The 21,035-nt window shown below is 42.0% G+C and overlaps 1 protein-coding gene across 1 annotated transcript; it reads right to left on the reverse strand.

Moving 5' to 3' along the window:
• Window positions 1-1,660: 1,660 nt before the first annotated feature.
• CTHRC1 (collagen triple helix repeat containing 1) lies at window positions 1,661-18,280 on the reverse strand. Its single transcript, XM_055546886.1, has 4 exons — window positions 18,064-18,280; window positions 12,682-12,903; window positions 10,479-10,695; window positions 1,661-2,409 (listed from the first exon to the last, which is right to left on the reverse strand). The coding sequence occupies exons 1-4, from the start codon at window positions 18,211-18,213 to the stop codon at window positions 2,267-2,269; spliced, it is 732 nt and encodes a 243-aa protein (XP_055402861.1). The 5' UTR covers window positions 18,214-18,280; the 3' UTR covers window positions 1,661-2,266.
• Between the last annotated feature and the right edge of the window lie 2,755 nt (window positions 18,281-21,035).

The raw sequence follows: 21,035 nt of genomic DNA on the forward strand, positions 1-21,035 counted from the left end.
CAGAGCTCAAAGTTATCAGGACAGGAAGCAAAAAGCCTGCAAATGGGTTATTAGATGTAACAGTGAGAGAAGCCACTCCCACTACTGCTGCTTGCATTCTGGCTGTAGGAGCGAGAACACCTTTCTGATCCAAAGAATACACTGCACCTATAAGACAGAACCCCATTCTTGCAGGATGCTGTCTACCAACGGGTACCATAATGAGACCTCAGTAAGCCATTCCTCCTTTTGTTTAGGCCAGTCACTTCCAGGTGGTGGGGGGATGTGGTAAGACCAGTTAATTCCATGGGGCAAGCCCCATCGCTGCACTTCTTTGCTGTGATATGAAGTTTCTTGATCAGAAACAATGCTGTGCAGAAGGTAAGATGGTAGATAAGGCATTCTTGTGAGTCCACGGATGGTAGTGCTAGCGGGGAAGGTCAGTCTGTATCCAGAATATATATTTCCATGAGACTGAATCTCTGCCCCTCCATGATGGAAGTCCAGTGTAATCTGCCTGCACTTAGGTGACTGGCTTGTCCCCTCTGGGAATGATGCCATATTACGGGCTTATTTTGGACTCTGCTGTTGCCCCATTAGGCACCCAGCACTGACACTAACCAGGCCAGCCTCAATATGGGAAATTCCATGTTGTCGAATCCATACGTCACCTCCATCCTTGCCACCACAGCCTCTCTGTTTATGGTCTATTGAACAAGCACTGGAGCGCTGGGGAAAGAAGCCGACTCACATCCGCAGCGAGTTATTTTGTCCACCTTGTCATTAAGAGCCTCCTCTGCAGTGGGTGTCCTTTGGTGGGCATTCACATGGGATACAAATGTCTTCACAATCTGTGCCAATTCAAAGAGATCTTAATTAATGTTCTGGTCTCCACTCAAAATGTCCTTAATCCCAGTCTCCATCAGTCACAATTTTTACCCACCTTGGTCAACTTCTACCTATCTTCAACGTTATTTCATCTAGACCTCCTGTCACCCACTCTTCCTTTCAAGGTCATTCTGAAGCAAATTCCAGACATCATATCCCTTTATCTTGAATATTTCAGTATCTCTAAATGATAAATGCTATTTTAAAATAACCACAATACTATTTTACACCATGAAATGACTATCCCAAGTAGCCAAATAAAGTCCAAACATTGAAATGAGTTAGTATCTCTCAAATCTCTTTCAATCCATGTTGTTTTTCTTTTTCTCTTTTGTTGCAATATATTGAAGAAACCCAGCTGTCTTTCAAGTTTTCCATAGGCCTGATTGGCTGACATGTCAATTAACATATTCTTCTATCCCCTGTATTTCCTAAAATTTAATGGTTATATCTGGAGGCTAAATCAGGTCCAGGCTTGATTTTTTCTTTGCAAAACAACTTCCTGGGTGGCGCTACGTGCATTCCTTAGGGGGCACATAGCCTTTCTCTTATTTTGGAATGTTACCGGTCATTGATGGTCATCGCCAGAGCCCTTTACTCTTTGTTAAATAAAGATTTCTAAGGTGCTAGTATTAACATATTTCCTGGCACATAAATGCTCCTTTCTTTTTGAATCTCTTAAAATATGGAACAGTACTATACATGTACTAAATTGAAAATAAGATTGTTAATTGGATAAATACAAAGTCAGGCTTATCCTCAACTTTCCAGATATAAAGTACCAGAAACCCTCCTTTTAGTAGCAATTACATTAAAGATAGCAAGGTTGTTTGAAATAAGTTTTATTTCACAGATATAAAACAATTCTGAACATTTACAACTTGTACAAAGACGGGTAGCTTTTATATTTTAAAAAGTGCTATACTAAGACAACAGGAAAGAAATGAAGACCATAATAACATTTCAAATTACAGGTTCAGGGAAAGGGAAAATGAAGAAAGTATTTTAATCAACTACAAAATCTCAAAACTATAATTTTGATTGAACGAAAACGAATAATACTGGATCTAAAAACAGTGTGAAATCACACTTTGGTCTGTAAACACATTTAGTCATGTTCCTTCACTCAGAAGTGCAGGCAAAAGGAAAAGTACAGGCAGAGGATGAGATGGTTAGACAGCATCACCGACTCAATGGACATGACGCTGAGCAAACTCCGGGAGATAATAAAGGGCAGGGAAGTCTGGAGTGCTGCAGTCCAGGGGGTGGCAAAGAGTTGGACATGACTTAGCCACTGAACAACAACAACAGTGTACACATAAAAATTATATAAGGTGTCACTAAAACAAACCATTCAAAGGTATAATAAAAAAGAGGTAGGGAACAAAAATGAAAGGATTTATTTTGGAAGCTCTTCAATAATGATGCGAGACACCGAATTCCACCCTGTGGAGGCATCTCCTTTCGGGTAATCTGAGCAAGTACCAACCCAGATAGCAATGTCCACTAGTCCAGCACCAATGCCTTCACAGAGTCCTTCCACTGCAAAACAAAGATGAGAGTTACAAACCTCTTTGGAATAAAAAGGCAAAAACTTTCAGCTCAATTTTATCATTTTAGCATACCAGTGATTAAAGCAAGTTAATGTACAGTAAATTTAAAATGCTAATATTTAATAAGGGTCTTATAAAGATAAGTTCTCATTTTCCTAGCTCATAAGTATTTAAATATATATGCTGCTGCTGTTGCTGCTGCTAAGTTGCTTCAGTTGTGTCCGACTCTGTGCGACCCCAGAGACGGCAGCCCACCAGGCTCCCCCGTCTCTGGGATTCTCCAGGCAAGAACACTGGAGTGGGTTGCCATTTCCTTCTCCGATACATGAAAGTGAAAAGTGAAAGTGAAGTTGCTCAGTCATGTCTGACGTATCCAGGGCTTTCCTGAGAGCTCAGTGGTGAAGAATCTGCCTGCCAATGCAGGAGACACGGGTTCGATCCCTCATCTGGGAAGATCCCATGTGTCACAGAGCACCTAAGCTCACAAGCCGCAACTAGTGAGCCCGTGTGCTGCAACTGAGGCCCATGTCCCGAGAGCCTGTGATCTGTAACAAGAGAAGCCTGCACAATGAGAAGCCCACGCACCATTACTAGAGAAAAGCCCACACAGCAACAAAGACCCAGCATAGCCAAAATAATAAGTAAACTTTTAAAAATTAAAAAAAAAAAAGACATATACATATCCATTCTATGGTATAAGCTCACAGGAAATTTTCTTTGAGGTTTCAGCCATAAAAGTAGAATTTGTTTACTTATGGAGATGACCTAAAACAAAAAAAGTAATTTATTTATGACTAAATAAAGGAAGCCTACATTTATTTTTTTTCTTTTGGCCACACCATGCGGCTTGTGGGATCTTAGCCCTAGCCACTAGGAGTGAAAGCACCAAGTCTGAACCACTGCACCAAGGGAACTTCCCTGGTGGTCCAATGGTTAAGAGTCCATCTTGCAATGCAGGAGATGTGGATTCGATCCTTCACTAAGGAACTAAGGTCCCACAAGCCCCAGGGTAAGTAAACTGCTGCACCGCAGCTACTGAAGCCCGCGTGCTCTGGAGCCCATGCCGTGACTAGAGAGTCTGTGCACCTCAACAAAAGATCTCACATGGGAGAAGGCAACGGCAACCCACTCCAGTATTCTTGCCCAGGGAATCCCATGGACAGAGGAGCCTGGTGGGCTACAGTCCATGAGGCCTCAAGTCGCTAAGACACAACTTAGCGACTACACCACCACCCAGGAGGGTTAGCTGAGAACTAAAGCCACCTGGAAGTTAAGTGGGAGGTTGGACGCAGGTGCAGAGTTCTGTCTGGGGGAGAAAGTAGCCTTGGACTAACCGGGGCAGGGAGCTGTGAGAGACACTGCTCAAGAAGTTGTTCCCCACAGAAGGATCAGGTTCAGATGTAGGCTTAGAAAAATAGGTAACTTGACCAAAGGCAGCAGATCAAGCCAGCCCAACTGGTTCATGAATATAGTTCAATTACATGAATCCAGATGGGAACAGAAATAGATTTAGAGTGACTAGAAGAGTGGAGAAGGCTCAGCAGGGTCTGGCTGACCTCACCCAAAGCCTAGGTGAGGAATCTGGGACCAGGCAGAGAAGGGCTGTAAAGGCAATTGGGAAGTAGTTTGGGGAGGTTTGGGAAGGCAATCTGACTTCTCTTTGGAGGAAGTTTCAAGCTGATTGGGTTAGCAGCCAAGAGAGATGGGATTGAAAATGGAATTGGGGCCTCCGTACCCTTGGTGTCGGCTCAGCAAATATTTCTTAGTTGCCACTGGCCTGAAGAAGCTATGTTGTAAACTCTGATTCCTTTGATTGTGTACTTTATATTCCTCCCCTCCCCCCCGTTTCTTAATAAATTCCTTTGAAAAATGTGAAAAAAAAAAAAAAGATCTCACATGACGCAAAGGAAGATCCTGTGTCCCACAACCAACACTCAATTCAGCACCCCCCCCACAAAATATATATATATAAAAAATTAAACAAAGTTGTATTTTCTTTAAAAAAAAAAAAAGATGTTGATGCGATATGTAAGCTTTTTTTTTTTTTTTAAAGAAAGACCTTTCCATCTGAAGAAAAGAGCACTGGAAAATGAAAATACAATTCTGATTATAAGCTGAATCAGTAATTTATGTAACCATTTGAGACAAGTTGTTATACTTGAAGCCTCCATATTTTAATTTTCTATCAGCAGACCAAACTGAAAACATCTTATAAAAGATCAAATTTTAAGTAATTAAAATAATGTCTCATTTTAAGAGTTAAAAAAAATAAAGAGAGCCCTTTCCTATATATACTTGATAGTACTAAGTAGAAGAAAGGACTTCCATAATGTCAAAAGAAATCCTAGCATAATCATTATACTAGTCCTTCAACCTGGAATCCCATTTTACATAGAAATTCCTCCACAGTGAAAAAACAAGCTAACTAAATCCTGTTTTTCCTCTGTGTTTTGTTTTTTGCTTTATAAACATGTGCCTTTTCACAGGTCCTCCAGACTTTGACATACTAATATATATATATAACCTGCATTCCATCTTATCAAGCCTCTTCTCCAACATTAAAAAAATATTCCCCCTACTGTTCATTTTAATAGGCAAAAGTTATACCCCTCTGATGTCTGTGTCAGGGCAAAAAGGAACCACAGGTTGGCGGATTCTTTAAGAAAACAGGTACTGCCACATAAGTAGGGTGGGGATGATCGCCTGTGACTGGATCATCTTCCTATCTGGTTGAGGTTAGTATATTCGAGCTGAGCCCAGGGATGCAGGCCTGAAACAATCTGCTTCTACCAGCTGTGACATCAGTGAATTGAAGGCAAGTCCCACTGAATCCAGGTACCTGTCTCTGGTTCAAGACCCTTTCCAAGTTGGAAGAACTAAGCTGTGTGTGCCCGCAATACCCGTGGCCTAGAAATGTGTTCACTTCCCTCCACAGGTCAGACAAGGTTGGGTCTGGCATCATCCTCACACAGGGAGAGTCAAATGGTCACTTCATGGTCTTTAACAAATAAAATAATGTTTTTTGAACAAATGAACATTTTTTGCTGTAATAAGGTAGTAATAGCTTATTAAGCACCTAGAAGATGTTGAATTAAAGGTTCTCAACCTGTTTTCCTCCTAGATCCAGGTAAGATGATATCCTAAACTCTGATGGGATATTTAAGGCTTAATGTTTAAGGCTTAATCTCATCCTCTGATGTGCAAAATATAAGTGTATTCCTTTTCTTTCTCTCAAGAGAGTATCAGTGTGCAAGGAAAGTGAATCCACTATTGAGGCAACCTTTAATTCATCTTAAGACAAAATTTGTTATGAATAACAAATTACTTCTGACATTTTACCCAGTGATCATACCAAATGAGTTTCTACAACGTGGCTGGTAAATGCTATATTAAATAATTTATGAAGTGTGTGTATGTATAGGTGACAGTTCCTAGGCCTGAGGGCTTCCATTATAGAAAGATATTAACATAAAAACTTTAAAGATAATATAATAGAAAGTAAGTTGCTTATATAAACTATTTTATTTTTTTTATTTGTATGGATTTCATTTTTTATTAACTTTTATTGGAGCATAGTTACTTTACAACTTATCTTTTGAACTTTATAATTTAATCTTTAAAATTTAAGTATAGTTAAATTACAGTGCTGGGCCAGTCTCTGCAGTACAGCAAAGTGACTCAGTTATACACATTCTTTTTTTCACATTCTTTTCCATTATGGTTTATCATAAGATACTGAATATAGTTTCCTGTGCTATCCAGTAGGAGCTTGTTGTTTATCCATCCTATATATAATAGTTTACATCTGCTAATCCCACATTCCCAGTCCTTTCCTCCCCCTTGGCAACCAAAAGTCAGTCCTCTATGTTGGCGAGTCGCTTTCTGTTTTGTAGATAGAGTCATTTGTGCCATGTTTTAGAGTCCACATATTAGAGATATCTGATGGTATTTGTCTTCACTGAGTCTGATAATCTCTAGATGCATTCGACTACTATTTAAACACATACCAACTTTCTAATCAAATTTTAGATTTTATACTACAATTTTTAAAATTTTAGTGACTGCTTCTCAGATGGAAAGCACGTCTTCCTTTACAGCACAGAACTTAGTGAAGAGGCTTTTCATTCTGATCAAACCTGGTCTTGGGAGATGAGAGCACGGCTTGGTTTCCATTCACCAGGACACTGATTCTCCTATTCAGGGTACTTTCTTTCCCTGGGCCTTCTCTATGTGCAAAGAGAAGAGGTTAAAATATCTTCTTTATGTCTTGAGGATATTGTGTGGATTTGAAGAAGAAAATGGAAGGAATGCCCTTGATTCCTTAGCAATAAATGTGCTCTATTAATTTTGGGGATCATCTGGCTTGAGTCCCTAAGAATGCTGAAATATTTCTTCTGATTAGCAGTGAGGGTATCTCTTCTCTTCCCTCTCCATTCTAAAGTATAAGATAGAGAGAAATTTTTTCAAGAAATTTGGGAAATGAAGCTAGTGATATATACACCTTGTGATTCCCCTAGTACGTGCTGTTAAGGTAGGTCACTCCCACACCTCACCTGCCACAAACACACACACACACACACCACATACACACAACAACTCAAGAAAGCAAAAGAGCTGGCAGCCAAATACTGATAGTGGTGTATCTCAGTGATGACATTAATATTAGGTTGATGCAAAAGTAGTTGTGGTTTTGCATTGTTGAACTTTGCCATTAGATATTGGAATACATTCTTAAATAAATGTGGTTATGTTAGACATCATTTTAATGTGCACTTCTTACTTTATGCGCTTTTGCTAATGACATTCTTCAGTTCAGTTGCTTAATCATATCCAACTCTTTGCGACCCCATGGACTGCAGCACGCCAGGCTTTCCTGTTCATCACCAACTCCCGGAGCTTACTCAAAATTCATGTCCATTGAGCTGGTGATGCCATCTAACCATCTCAACCTTTGTCATCCCCTTCTCCTCCTTCCTTCAATCTTTCCCAGCATCACGGTCTTTTCCAATGAGTCACTTTGCATCAGGTGGCCAAAGTACTAGAGTTTCAGCTTCAGCATCAGTCCTTGTAGTGAATATTCAGGACTGATTTCCTTTAGGATGGACTAGTTGGATCTCCTTGCTGTCCAAGGGACTCTCAAGAGCTTTCTCCAATACCACAGTTCAAAAGCATAAATTCTTTAGCACTCAGCTTTCTTTATAGTCCAACTCTCATATCCATAGATGACTACTGAAAAAACCCTAGCTTGACTAGACGACTTTTGTTGGCAAAGTAATGTCTCTGCTTTTTAATATGCTGTCTTAGTTGGTCATAGTTTTTCTTCCAAGGAGCAAGCGTCTTTTAATTTCACGGTTGCAGTCACCATCTGCAGTGATTTTGGAGCCTCCAAAAATAAAGCCTCTCACTGTTTCCCTTGTTTCCTCATCTATTTGCTATGAGGTGATGGGACTGGATGCCATGATCTTAATTTTCTGAACGTAGAGTAATCACTTATTGCTGCCTGCTGCCAAGTCGCTTCAGTCGTGTCCGACTCTGTGCAACCCCATGGACTGCAGCCTACCAGGCTTCTCTGTCCATGGGATTCTCCAGGCAATAACACTGGAATGGGTTGCCATTTCCTTCTCCAATGCATGAAAGTGAAAAGTGAAAGTGAAGTCACTCAGTTGTGTCTGACTCTTAGCAACCCCATGGACTGCAGCACACCAGGCTCCTCCATCCATGGGATTTTCTGGGCAACAGTACTGGAGTGGGGTGCCATTGCCTTCTCCAATCACTTATTACTTGTAGTGTATCTTATGTATTTTAGATTATGGAAGTGATGTTAGACAAAAATCAAGTTCGAGTGATTTTCTTATTCAAGTTCAAAATCGGTCATAAAGCAGCAGTGACAACTTGCAATATCAACAATGCATTTGGCCCAGGAACTGCTAATGATCACACAGTGCAGTGGTGGTTTAAGAAGTTTTGCAAAGGAGATGAGAGCCTTGAAGATGAGGAGTGCAGTGGCCAGCCATCGGAAGTTGACCATGACCAGCTTTGATGATCCTCTTACAGCTTCCCAAGAAGTTGCCAAGCTCAACTCAATGTCGACCACTCTATGGTTGTTCGGCATTTGAAGCAAATTGGAAGGGTGAAAAAGGTTGATAAGTGGGTGCCTCATGAGCTAACCAAAAATTTAAAACATTGTCACTTTTGAAGTGTCATCTTCTCTTATTCTATGCAACAACAATGAACCATTTCTCAATCAGATTGTGATGTGGGAGGAAAAGTGAATTGTATATGACAAGTGGCAATGGCCAGCTCAGTGGTTGGACCAAGAAAAAGCTCCAAAACACTTCACAAAGCCAAACTTGCACTACAGAAGAGGTCATGGTCACTATTTGGTAGTTTGCTGCTGGTCTGACCCACTACAGCTTTCTGAATCCTGGGGAAACCATTACCTCTGAGAAGTGTGCTTGATGAAAGTGAAAGCGTTAGTCAATCAGTCATGTCTGACTCTTTGCGACCCTGTGGACTGTAGCCCATCTGGCCCCTCTGTCCATGGAGTTCTCCAGGCAAGAATACTGGAGTGGGTTGCCATGCCTTTCTCCAGGGAATCTTCCCAACCCAGGGATCAAACCTAGGTCTCCTGCATTGCAGGCAGATTCTTTACCATTTGAGCCACCTGGGAAGCCCGAGAATTGATGAGATGCGCTGAAAACTACAACGCCTGCAGCTGGCACTGGTCAACAGAACGGGCACAGTTCTTCTCCACGACAATGCCTGATTGCACATTGCACAACCGCCACTGCAAAAGTTGGATGAATTGGGCTGCAAAGTTTTGCCTCATCTGCCGTATTTACCTGACCTCTTGCCAATCTACTACCACTTCTTCAAGCATCTAGAATTTTTGCAGAGTAAACACTTCCACAACCAGCAAGAGGCAAAAAATGCTTTCCAAGAGTTCATCAAATCTCAAAGCACAGATTTTTACACTAAAGGATAAACAAACTTGTTTCTCCTTGGCAAAAATGTGTTGATTATAATGGTCCCTATTTTGATTAATAAAGAAGTGTCTGAGTCTAGCTATAATGATTTAAAATTCACCATCCAAAACTGTAATTACGTTTGCACCAACCTAACGGGTAGTTTTCTCCCCCTTCTGCTTTTTCCTGGCTTCTAAACTCTATCAATGAACCTTAAAATACAACGAAACAAATCAACCCTCCCCCCACAAAAAAACATAAAAACCCCAACAGTTTTACATTTTTTTTGTTTATCTGTTTGGTTTTTTTGGTTGTGCCGAGAGGCATATGGGATCTTCCCAACCAAGGATGGAACCTGTGCCCTCTGCAGAAGAAGCATGGCATTTTAACCACTGGACCACCAGCGAAGTGCAAGGTTTTTTTTGTTTTTGTTTTTGTTTTAAAGAGCCTAAGTAACCACTGGTTTAACTGAATGTCCCTTCTCTCATACCAGTAGAAGCAAGCAGCGAATACAGAAACAATATAGAAAAGTTCTCTCTTACAAATGCAGCAGACTGTGCCTACTATTTTAAAGAACAAGGCAGAGAAATCAGCCTCTTTATCAATCTATGCCAGTGGTTCTCAACCTTGGAGGACATTAGGATAACCAGGAGAGACTTGGGAAGTCCCGCCACCTAGGATGCAACCAGACCTATTAAGTCAGACTCTATAGAAGAGTGGTACCCAGGCACGGCGATTTTTCAAAGTTCCCCAGCTGAACACAAGGTAGAGACAAGGTTGAAAACCACTGCTCTATGGCAATACTGGCTATTTTGCCATTTCATCTAACTCAGTGATTTTCAACCTTGTGATCTTTTTAGAAAAAAATACAGCAGCTGGGTTCTAACCATGAGATTCTGATGCAGTTGATCAGAGATGGGATTCAGGCATCCACATATTTTTGTAAAAGATCTACAGGAAATTCTGAAGTGCAACCAGGGTGGAGAACTATACACAGAAAACCTGTGATGACCTACCATCACAGTGGACTCAGAACTGATCTTTGCTCTCTGAAGATCTGAGGCACATCGTGCAACATCACTATTCTACGTACCAGAAGAAGTGCGATGAATATTAATTGTTGAATTCAATTCAGGGCTTCCTTGGTCCAAATAAATTATGGCTTCAATAGGAAGAGGTCCTGAGCACTCAGCTCCATTGAACGTGAAGTACCAACGCTGACAGCATGCACTTCTGCATTTTAACCGAAGTGAGCCGCTGAACAAAACTCTTAGGGCACTGTTCGAACGCATCTTTGTGAATGTACATTCCTATCGCAAACACAGAAATAGGGTTTAATTAGCATTTTCATTTTAAATATAAAAGATGCTTTCAAACTGTATTGTGAATTTTATTCAACTATTCTTTTCCCCAAAGTACATCTAAAAAACTTAGCTTTTACAGAGGGAAACCAGTTCTTTGCAAGATGGTAAGAGACACTGATATTAGAAACTCTAAGAAAATTGAATTATGGCTTTCTTAGAATTATTCACTCCATTGAGGGTATCTCTCAGTTTTACAAAAACAGCCAGTTTTCAGAATTTTAGACTAAACCAATCTATATATTTACTTTTCCTTTTCTTCCAAAATTATTTCCTATATTTTGGATGCTTTCAGATTACAGCAGTAAACAAAATGGAATCCATGCCATCATGGAACTTACATTCTAGACTGCTGCTGCTGCTGCTGCTGCTGCTAAGTCGCTTCAGTCGTGTCTGACTTTGTGTGACCCCATAGACAGCAGCCCACCAGGGTCCCCCATCCCTGGGATTCTCCAGGCAAGAACACTGGAGTGAGTTGCCATTTCCTTCTCCAAGGCATGAAAGTGAAAAGTGAAAGTGAAGTCACTCAGTCGTGTCCGACTCTTCTCAACCCCATGGACTGCAGCCTACCAGGCTCCTCCATCCATGAGATTTTCCAGTCAAGAGTACTGGAGTGGGGTGCCATTGCCTTCTCCCTTACATTCTAGACTAGCACTGCCCAAAATATTACTCTGACCTGTTTCTTTTCAAGCACTAGAAAACAGTATCAGGAGTAAACTGCAGGCGGGGTTTTCAGTCTTTAACTCTTTGACACAATGATAAGACCCAGGGTTTTTTCCTCTAATTGGTCTTTGCAAAATTTGCCTACTGACTCATGGTGCTACTATCTTTTACTTGCAAAAGGCTCCCAAACCCATTCTGACCACCAAAAAGAAACTGGAAGCATATTAATAATTCAGAGTCCATAGGGAAAGTTTTTAATTTTGATGAACTATAAAAAAGCAACCAATCTATAATGTCAAGTGTTTAAAGAAGTAGGCAACACTTTAACAAAATGCTTTCTAAGAAATCATATATGAACGTATAACTGGTCATAGTCCCTAAACTATGAAAGCTAAACAGATATTCTATGACACAGAAATCCAATCGAGACCATTTCAAACATTTTTATAAGTAACAGAGCAGATATTAAAGAGCTGAGATGAGGAGCAAGGATAATATACAGGTTGCTACTTAGAACCTGAGAGTTTTTGGGAAATAAAACTTCTTCTATTTGCCTGATGGTAGTAGTGGTTAATATCAAGGAATAAAATATTGTGGATATGGAACCATGTATAGAGTTGATCAGCAAAAGAAGAAAGAGGCTTGAAATGGCACCAGGTTCAACTCTACGCCATCCAAGGGACTTGCCAGTTACTTTGGAAGCAAACACCAAACAAAGTAATTATTCTCCCTAAATATTGCAGAATAATTTTAAATGATCATTGTAGTACATCTCTGGTCCATTCTACTCCCAGGCCAAAGAATTTTAAGCTGCGTCTGCTACCCAGATTAAGGACAAATACCACTGGACTTCCCACCTCTAGATAATTCCAATCATGCAGGAATTTCTTGGAGATTTCTTTCCACCTTTATGTCTGGAACCATAGCAGAATTCCTTGAATTAATTTAAATTCACTTTAGGACAAGATTGGAAAGTTACTTACTGTCCAACACAGACAGTTTCCATTAAAAAAAAAAAAAAAAAGAGTAAGTTATTTTAAGTGTTCTTAGGGTTGAAATAATTCAGTGACATGTTTGTCTTAGAAATACTTTTATACAATTAATTCTGAAGTTGTCAATTTTTTCATTAATTCTAAGTTGAAAGTGACATGGTACCCATTCCTTAATATTTTTTGTCTTTTAGGAAAAATAAAATCTCACCTAAAATGATCACTCAACTATGAAAACCTTTAAGTTTTATTTCAACTTTAAAATAATTCAGACTAGACTTACAGCAATTTTTCCAAGATCTATGCCATAATTCAGGGAACTCCATGAACACTGCTTGTAGTTAGGCGTCCAGGACTCCTCGAAGACTTCCCTCAGGCATTCCCCCTTCTCTCCTTTGAATCCATCTCGACCTGGGATCCCAGGGGTACCAGGGATGCCATTGGCCCCGGGGCTCCCGTCTCGCCCAGGCACCCCTGCAGGCCCTTGTAAGCACATGCCATTGTACTGCAGCAGAAAAAAGAAAGAGGGAAAATCTCTCACCACCTAAGATTCAAAGACTCAGTCTGATTAGAACTGCATTTATTTTGAGCCCTAGGAGTCAAGAATCCCTTCAGCCGGAACCAGTTGCCAATGTTCCAGATAAGTCAATATGTGTGTGTGTGTGTGTGTGTGTGTGTGTGTGTATGTGGTTTTAGTTCCCTGACCAGGGATCAAACCTGCACCTGTAGCATTGGAAGCTCAGAGTCTTAACCATAGGACCACCAGGGAAGTCCCATATACATAAAGAACTGATTTTTAAAGTTATTCCTAAAATAATGGAATGTCTTTCCTATTCTTTTTTTTTTTTTTTTGCACAGACTTTACACACACACACACACACACACACACACACAATCAAACAAAAAAGAAGAGAAAATGTTTTCATTTGTCTGCTTTTCCCTCCTGCTCATTGTCATGTTGTCTTAGTCACTAAGTCGTGGCCAACTGTTTTGTGACCCCATGGACTGTACCCTACCAGGCCACAGGATTTCCCAGGCAAGAATACTGGATCGGGTTACCATTTCCTTCTCCAACTGCTCATTAAAAGTATACATAATTTTTAAATGGCTGTATTCCAAAGTGAACATAATTTGATATAACGCTTATTTTTCTAACCCTATATATTGTAAAGGGACTTAGATTTCAGAACTACAGTTTTATGCAAACATTGCACTAGTTTGGGATTGCTATTTCTATTAGTTCTATCATAATGAAAATCTTTATCTACATAGCTTTATTCTTTTTTGGAATTATTTCCCTAAGATAAATTCTTAGAGATATAATTATAAAATAATATCTTAACTCAATATTTATTTCATACTGGCAATGTCTCTAAGCTGGATAAGCAAACCTTCTTCTTCTCTTATTTTCATGTGGAGGAAGTGTCACTAGGGGAACACTTCTGGCCTCCAAATCCACCTAGCCCACCCTGCCAAGGAGTAGGAGTAAGTGACTTCATTGCAAGTGTCCATTAGTCTTTAGAGGGGAACAGTAATCTATCAAAATTTTTTTTCAGTAACTTGATTTATTTATGTATGGTTGTGTTGGGTCTTCACTGCTGTGCCAGCTCTTCTCTAGTTGCAGCGAGTGGGGACTACTCTCTAGTTAAGGCGCCCAGGTTTCTCATTGCAGTGGCTTCTCTTGTTGCGGAGCACCAGCTCTAGGCGCACAGGCTTCAGTATGTGTGGCTCATAGGCTCGGTAGTTGTGGTTTCCAGGCTCTGGAGCACAGACTCAACAGTTGTGCACAGGCTTAGTTGCTCTGCAGCATGTGGGATCTTCTCTGATCAGGGATCGAACCTGTGTCTCCTGCATTGGCAGGCGGATTCTTTACCACTGAGCCACCAGGGAAGCCCCTATCAAACTCTTCAGTGCTATGATTCTCTCTCTTTCTCTTGGGGAGTGGTGCAGTAATATGATATAGAGGTTAAGCGATGGATTCTAGAGTCATATTCTCTGGATTTTAATCTTGGCTCCACCACTTACAAGCTATGTGAGATAGGACAAGTCATTCAACACTTCAACGTCTGTTTCCTTATCTAAAATGCAGGGGAAAATAATAAAGATTCCTACCCTGTAGGAGATTTAAGTGAGATGATACATAAAATGTGCTAGAGCAGTGCCTGGCACACAGTAAATATTATATTTTGCAGCCATGATTTTTCTTATTATTCCCCCAAGACCGTGTGAGGCAGTTGCCCAGGGCACCAGACCTGGGGAAGAGAGCATTAGCAAACTTGCCAGCTAACACACGTAAGCCATAAGCCACACAACAGTTGCATCAGTGGTAAAACTGCATCTCCATCTGCCTAATTCCCATGCCTATCCCTGAATTGCTCCATTTATTAGACCCTTCAAGCCCCAAACCCAATTTATTTAAAATTTTACTTTAACAATCCCTATTTGTATAAATGATCTGATACTATTATTCTGTATAAATCTATTGTCCAGTGAGAACAACAACAAAAAAATCAAGATTCCTTACATATTAAAATAACTTCAAATCTTATTTTTGAATTTTAGCATCCAGGATTGGATATGGTCATATTATAAAATTCAGGCACTTCCCTGGTGGTCCAGTGGCTAAGACTCCGAGCTTCCAATGCAGGGGACCCGGGTTTGATTCTTGGTCAGAGAACTAGATTCCATATGCCGAAACGAAAGATTTCATATGCCAAAACAAAGATGGAAGATCCTGTATATGGCAACTAAGACCCAGTACAGCCAAATAAATAAACATGCTTTTAAAAAGTCAGTAATGATACTACCTGGAAAAGGTCCTTATTATCTAATGTTTGCTGATCAATCTCCTCACATCACCAATTTGAATTTTACTTTGCTAAATGATTTTTGTGACTTCAACTACTGATATTTTCCTGACTTTAAACAAAAAAAAAGAGACACTTCTATGTATTTGCTGCCAGAGAAATAAGAAATGTATTTAACAAAATTGTAAAAGTATCTGAAGACATGCCAAAGTACAAAACATTATAGTTTGGTTTATTTTATGCTTAATTTTCACTTTTTTCATAGATATACTTTAATCTTATTTTGTAGATTAATTTAGTAGATATACTTTAATTTTCATTTAGTAGATATGCTACTTTCAGTAGCAGATATATGCAATATTCAGACACAGATTTCAAGTGGGAAGGGAGAAATAATAACATCTCTGGTATTTTTAAAAAAAATTTTTTTCACTATTATTTCCCTGAGAGCAAGATGTTACACATCTTATTTTTCTATATATAAATTCTCAGCGGGGGACAAAATTGGATACTTGGATAACAGAGGCTACCTGGCAATGTCTGAAGACATTTTTGGTTGTCACAACTTGGGAAGGAGGGATTGCTGTTGGCACTTGGTAGTGAAAGTTGCTCAGTTGTGTTGGACTGTTTTCTACCCCATGAACTATACAGTCCATGGAATTCTCCAGGCCAGAATACTGGAGTGGGTGGCCTTTCCCTTCTCCAGGGGATCTTCCCAAACCAGGGATCAAACCCAGGTCTCCTGCATTGCAGGAGGAATCTTTACCAGCTGAACCACCAGGGAAGCCCAAGAAAACCGGTGTGGGTAGCCTATCTCTTCTCCGGGGGATCTTTCTGACCCAGGAATCGAACCAGGTTCTCCTGCATTGCAGGCAGATTCTTTACCAACTGAGCTTTCAGGGAAGCCCAAGGTGGTAGGGATGTTGCTAAGCATGCCAGATGCACAGCACTGTACCCACAACAAAGAATCACCTGGCTCCAAAAGTCAACTGTGCTATGGTTGAGAATTTCTATTCACCTTTTTAATCTAAAAAACTGCATTTAGAGACCGCATAATTTTACTGAATTCGGTTCCACAGGTATTAATCTGTCTTCTTTCATTTTGAAATGCTAACCCAGCACATGATTGGTACCAGGCAGGGCTTCCACTAAGGTCTGCGGAATGAATCCCTGTTTCTTTCACTGGCCACCAGGGGGCAGAGCTTGCTGGACGCTTGAAAGGAAGGCTTTGAAAGACCCTGTACAAAGAAGCTGCTTTATAGAATCGGTTGAAACCTTAATGACTGCGAGGATTCTTTTCCCCCAGCAAAACCAAATCCAATCTACAGGATGCACCTGAGCCTGGCTGCACAATAAACTTTTCCAAGTCGGGCGAGAGTTGTGGGAAACCTCAGGTTCTGTAAATCCTTGGAGGGAAAGGGGAAAAAATTGCTAGCTTTATGGGGAAAAAGGGTATTTTGTGTATCATAACTACAGACTCGTAAAATGCAGACTGCACATGAACCACATTATTTGGTACAGTTTAAAACAATTTAGACACTCAAAATAGAACTATAGCCCTGAACACATAGTCTGCTTTGTGGAGGAAAATTACATAGTACATCACCAAAAAGTGCAGTGTGGAAGGGCAGGAATTTTTTTCCTGAGCTTTTGAATCTGGCATAGAACTAGCTGCCAGGGAGCTTGGTTTATTAGCTCAGTTTACAATGGCAACTTAAAAAATTCAAAACAGTTTGTTTTTATTTAAAAAAATTTTTTTAAATGCCCCTTTTATGTCCTGCAGTGATTGTATAACCCATATTTGCTCAATGACTGAAGTTTATTATATGCCAAGGAATGTGATAGTTTTGAAAGGATCCTTCTTGCTACAAGGGCAGAAAACCACTCTGCCCTCCAATGGGTTTGCTGACTTTTAGAAGGAAAGAGCTTTAAGCAAACAGACCTGCCCATAGATTAGCCCCTCAGAAATCACTTGGGTGACTTCCCTGGCAGTCCGGTGGTTAAGATTCCCCACTTCCAGTGCAGGGCACATGAGTTCATCCTTGGTCAGGGAACTAGGATACAGCATGCCATGGGGGCCACCAAAGAAAGAAAGAACTTGGGCTATTTATTGCTTTCCTGGAAACTGTCTGATCCCTCCGTTCAGTTGTCATGCTCCTACCTGTTGGCACCTGAAGACCCAGCTTGTCTGGAAGGACTGACTGCCCATCTGCCTAAATACAACAACGAAATGGGTCCTTGGAGGGCTAGTGCTGGGCCCCTTCATTTATAAACCCTCTGAGCTATTCCTGGCCCAGCTGTGACAAAGTAAATTGCAGCACATACTCCCTAGGAAGATGACCCAACATGACTCACTATCATCAAGTTACAAAGAGTTGGACCGATACTGGGTGAGGGTTGTTATTCTATCCTGCTGGCAGACGTGGCCACCAGCCCCAACAAAGGACACGTTGCAAGTCCCTGGCCCAGGCCCACCCAGGGGATTAGCGAATCCAAGGTCTCGCTGACAGCTCCTTGGCCTACGTTCTAACCTCCCAAGCTCCTTATTCTACTCTCATTGTAGCCCAAACCCTCTCCGTCCCTAGGGGCGGGGGCCGAGGGGGAGCGGCGCAGAGGTCAGAAATTATTGGGCGACTCCTTGTACTCCCGGCGTCCCACCCAACCCACGGCGCATCTGAGGTCCACGATGGCCCTCTCAGATCAGTCTCCCTTGCGAGTTCCAGGACTCCACCATCCGCAGAGCCCGGGTCCTTTCTTACCCGCAGACTCAGACAAAGCGGGACCCCCCAGGGGCACGCAAGACCCCCACCCCCTTCCCTGGCCCTGCTCCGCGGCTCTGTCCCCTCCACCCGACTCACCAGGTCCACCACCTCCCTCTGCCGGAGCAGAGCCTTTTGCTTCCCTTTGGGGGTGTCGGAGGCGCTCGACGGCGCCCACAGCTGCAGCAGCAGGAGCAGCAGGAGGCCGAGGAGCCGCCGCGGGGAGGCGGCGGGGCCCTGGGGGCGCATGGCGCACGGCGGCCCCGGGACGCACGGAGCTGGAGAGGAGAGACCCGGGAGCCCGGACGACGTGATCACAGTCTGGCCCCGCCGCGCTCCGAGGCCACCACCGCCGGTTGCATGAATGCGCCTTTCACTCGCACGCTTCCCTCTTTCCCCCCCTCTCCCTCCCGCCCCTCCGGACACCAGAGTTTCCATCCAGTAATAGGTCGGAGCCCCCACCCCGATCCCGAAGTGGGGCGGGCCGACAGCCGAGCCCGCCCAGTCCTGCGGCCGCCCCGCCCGCCGGGACCCTCGCGGGGCTGTGCAGACCGCGTGAATCAGTGGCCGGCGGAGCCGGGGGAGGTGGCGGGGGAGGGCGGTGTTGCAGAGGTTAGCGAACCCACAGGTGGAGGCTTTGAGGACAGCGTGGAGATGGCACGGCTTAACTGAACATTGTAGAAACATTGGGTCCAGGAACACCTGGATCAAACCCCGGCACCATGGACAAGTTCTTTTTTAGGAGATGACATTTGAGGGCGGGGTGGGGGGGATAAGGGAGATGAGAAGGAATCATAGGTATCATCGGATTCAAAGCATTGATCCTACTACCTCTGAATACATCATCCCAGGGACCCATGACTCAAAAATTAAGAACCCCTGCTTCATAATGAGTGGTAAAACTTGCAAAACTCCAGGAACCAAATAGTCTTTCACACACACACTCTGTCCTCTTGGCAAGCCTGTGGAATTGGAAAGACCCTGATGCTGGGAAAGATTGAAGGCAGGAGAAGAGGGCGACAGAGGATGAGATGGTCAGATGGCATCACTGATTCAACGGACATGAACTTGGGCAAGCTCAGGGAAATGGTGAGGGATAGAGAAGCCTGGTGTGCTGCAGTCCTTGAGGTCACGAAGAGTTGGACACAACTTGGCAACAGAACAACAACTGCTTGCCCCATTCACAGATGAGAAAACTGAGGTTCAGGAGGCTAAGCAACATTCAGTGGTAGAAGTCACTCTTGACTTCTCATTGATAATTATCTTTTTCTAACCTTTTCTGTCCTCTGTGCATTCTGGAAGAAAGCATCCTCAGATACCCTGGTCACCCACCAGCTAGGATCAGGCTGGAGTATGAGCAACTTTCCTCACCTCTGGCTGGAGTTAGGCAGGACAGAAGTGTTGCTATACCAATAATAGCAATGTGGAAGTTTCCAACAGAATGGTGATGCTACTGAGGTCAGATTCAGCAGCAGGATTCTCTTTACATACCCAGCCAGATTCTGGGAAGTTATGGTGGGCTCAACAGATGGATATTAACGAGAAGGAACAGTCTAGCAGAGGAGCAGCTCAGGGCTGTTCTAGGATTGCTCATCTTGGGCCAGTGACTAATCTCAGGTAAGTTCCATTCCTGTTCGTCGGAAGAAGCAAACATCCAAATGGGTTCTAAAGCCAGGACTGGCTGCCTGTGTGGGGCCCAGTACAAACTGAAAATGCAGGGTCCTTTGTTAAAAAAGTATTAAGAATTTCAAGATAGTGGTAACAGAGCAATCCACTAGGCATGGGATCCTTCTCAGTGCAGCCACATGGGTTGTTTACCCATGAAACCAGCCCCGTGTAAAGGTGATGCCCTTATGTAGCCAAACCAGTGTAGTGGCAGCAGTCCACAGGCTGCAGAGGAGAGGTGGGCAACACCAGAGAATCTGTCTTCTGTTCAAGCACAGTTCTTGCTGCTGTCACTACTACCCAGTGACTTCAGATGGCCCCTCTCTGTGTAAATCTGAGGTCAAGATTGGGGCTTCAGCAATTAGCTAATACTGTATTAACATCCATGCATTCTTTTTCTAAAGATTTTTTTGGGATGTGGATCATTTTTAAAGTCTTTATTGAACTTCTTACAATATTGCTTCTATTTTATGCTTTGGTTTTTTTGGCCATGAGGCATGTGGATCTTAGCTTCTTGACTAGGGACCAAACCCACACCCCTTGCATTGGAAGGTGAAGTCGTAACCGCTGGACCACCAGGGAAGTTCCAACATCTATGCTTTTTTAATCTACACATAGCTAATTAAGTTACACTGTAAGACAAGTAAACCAGATATCATTGTCTATTTTTCAAAGATAATCTGTAATAATGTATAAGTGCTTTACAGCTCTCACATATCTGATCTCCCAGACCCTATAACTCCATGGGTTTGCAAAGTCATTTATCTTGCTACCTCTGAAATTTGAGTTTTCTTGGTTTAAAACTTAGGTCCATTCTAACTTAATAGGTTTTAGCTCCAGTTGGGGATTCTGGATTAGTTCAGAGTCCTAGGTGCTATTTCCAGAGTGATCCTTCCCAAAGATTTCCAAATGTCTACATATTTTCTGTTCAAATATTTTTCTATTGAACTATTAATGCATTTCTTATCTGTCATAAAAACTCCTTTAAGAGTGACATCTTTAAAATGTTTAATCTTCCCATTTAGAGACATAATATAGCTCCCTGTTTTTCCAAATCCTCATTTATGCATAGGTAAACTTTTTCTTTATATAGGTCTTATATATTCCTCATTCTGGCTGTTATGTATTTTGCTGCTGTTGCAAAGGGAATCTACACCTCCTCACTGATTATATTATTGTTACATTACCGTGTAACAAATTGCCACAATCTTAGTGACTTAACACAAATTTTATTACCTCCCATTTTTGTGGGTCAGGAGTCCAGCACAAGTTAGCATCGTACAAAGCTGAAGTCATCATAGAAAGCTGAAGTCAAGGTGTCAGCTGAGTGAGTCCCTATCTGGAAGCTTGGCTGGGGAGAGATACACATCCAAGCTTCCTTAAGTTGTTGGCAGAACTCATTTCCT

The sequence above is a fragment of the Bubalus kerabau genome, chromosome 14 (genome assembly GCF_029407905.1).
Source record: "Bubalus kerabau isolate K-KA32 ecotype Philippines breed swamp buffalo chromosome 14, PCC_UOA_SB_1v2, whole genome shotgun sequence".
NCBI classification, from domain to species: Eukaryota; Metazoa; Chordata; class Mammalia; order Artiodactyla; family Bovidae; genus Bubalus; species Bubalus kerabau.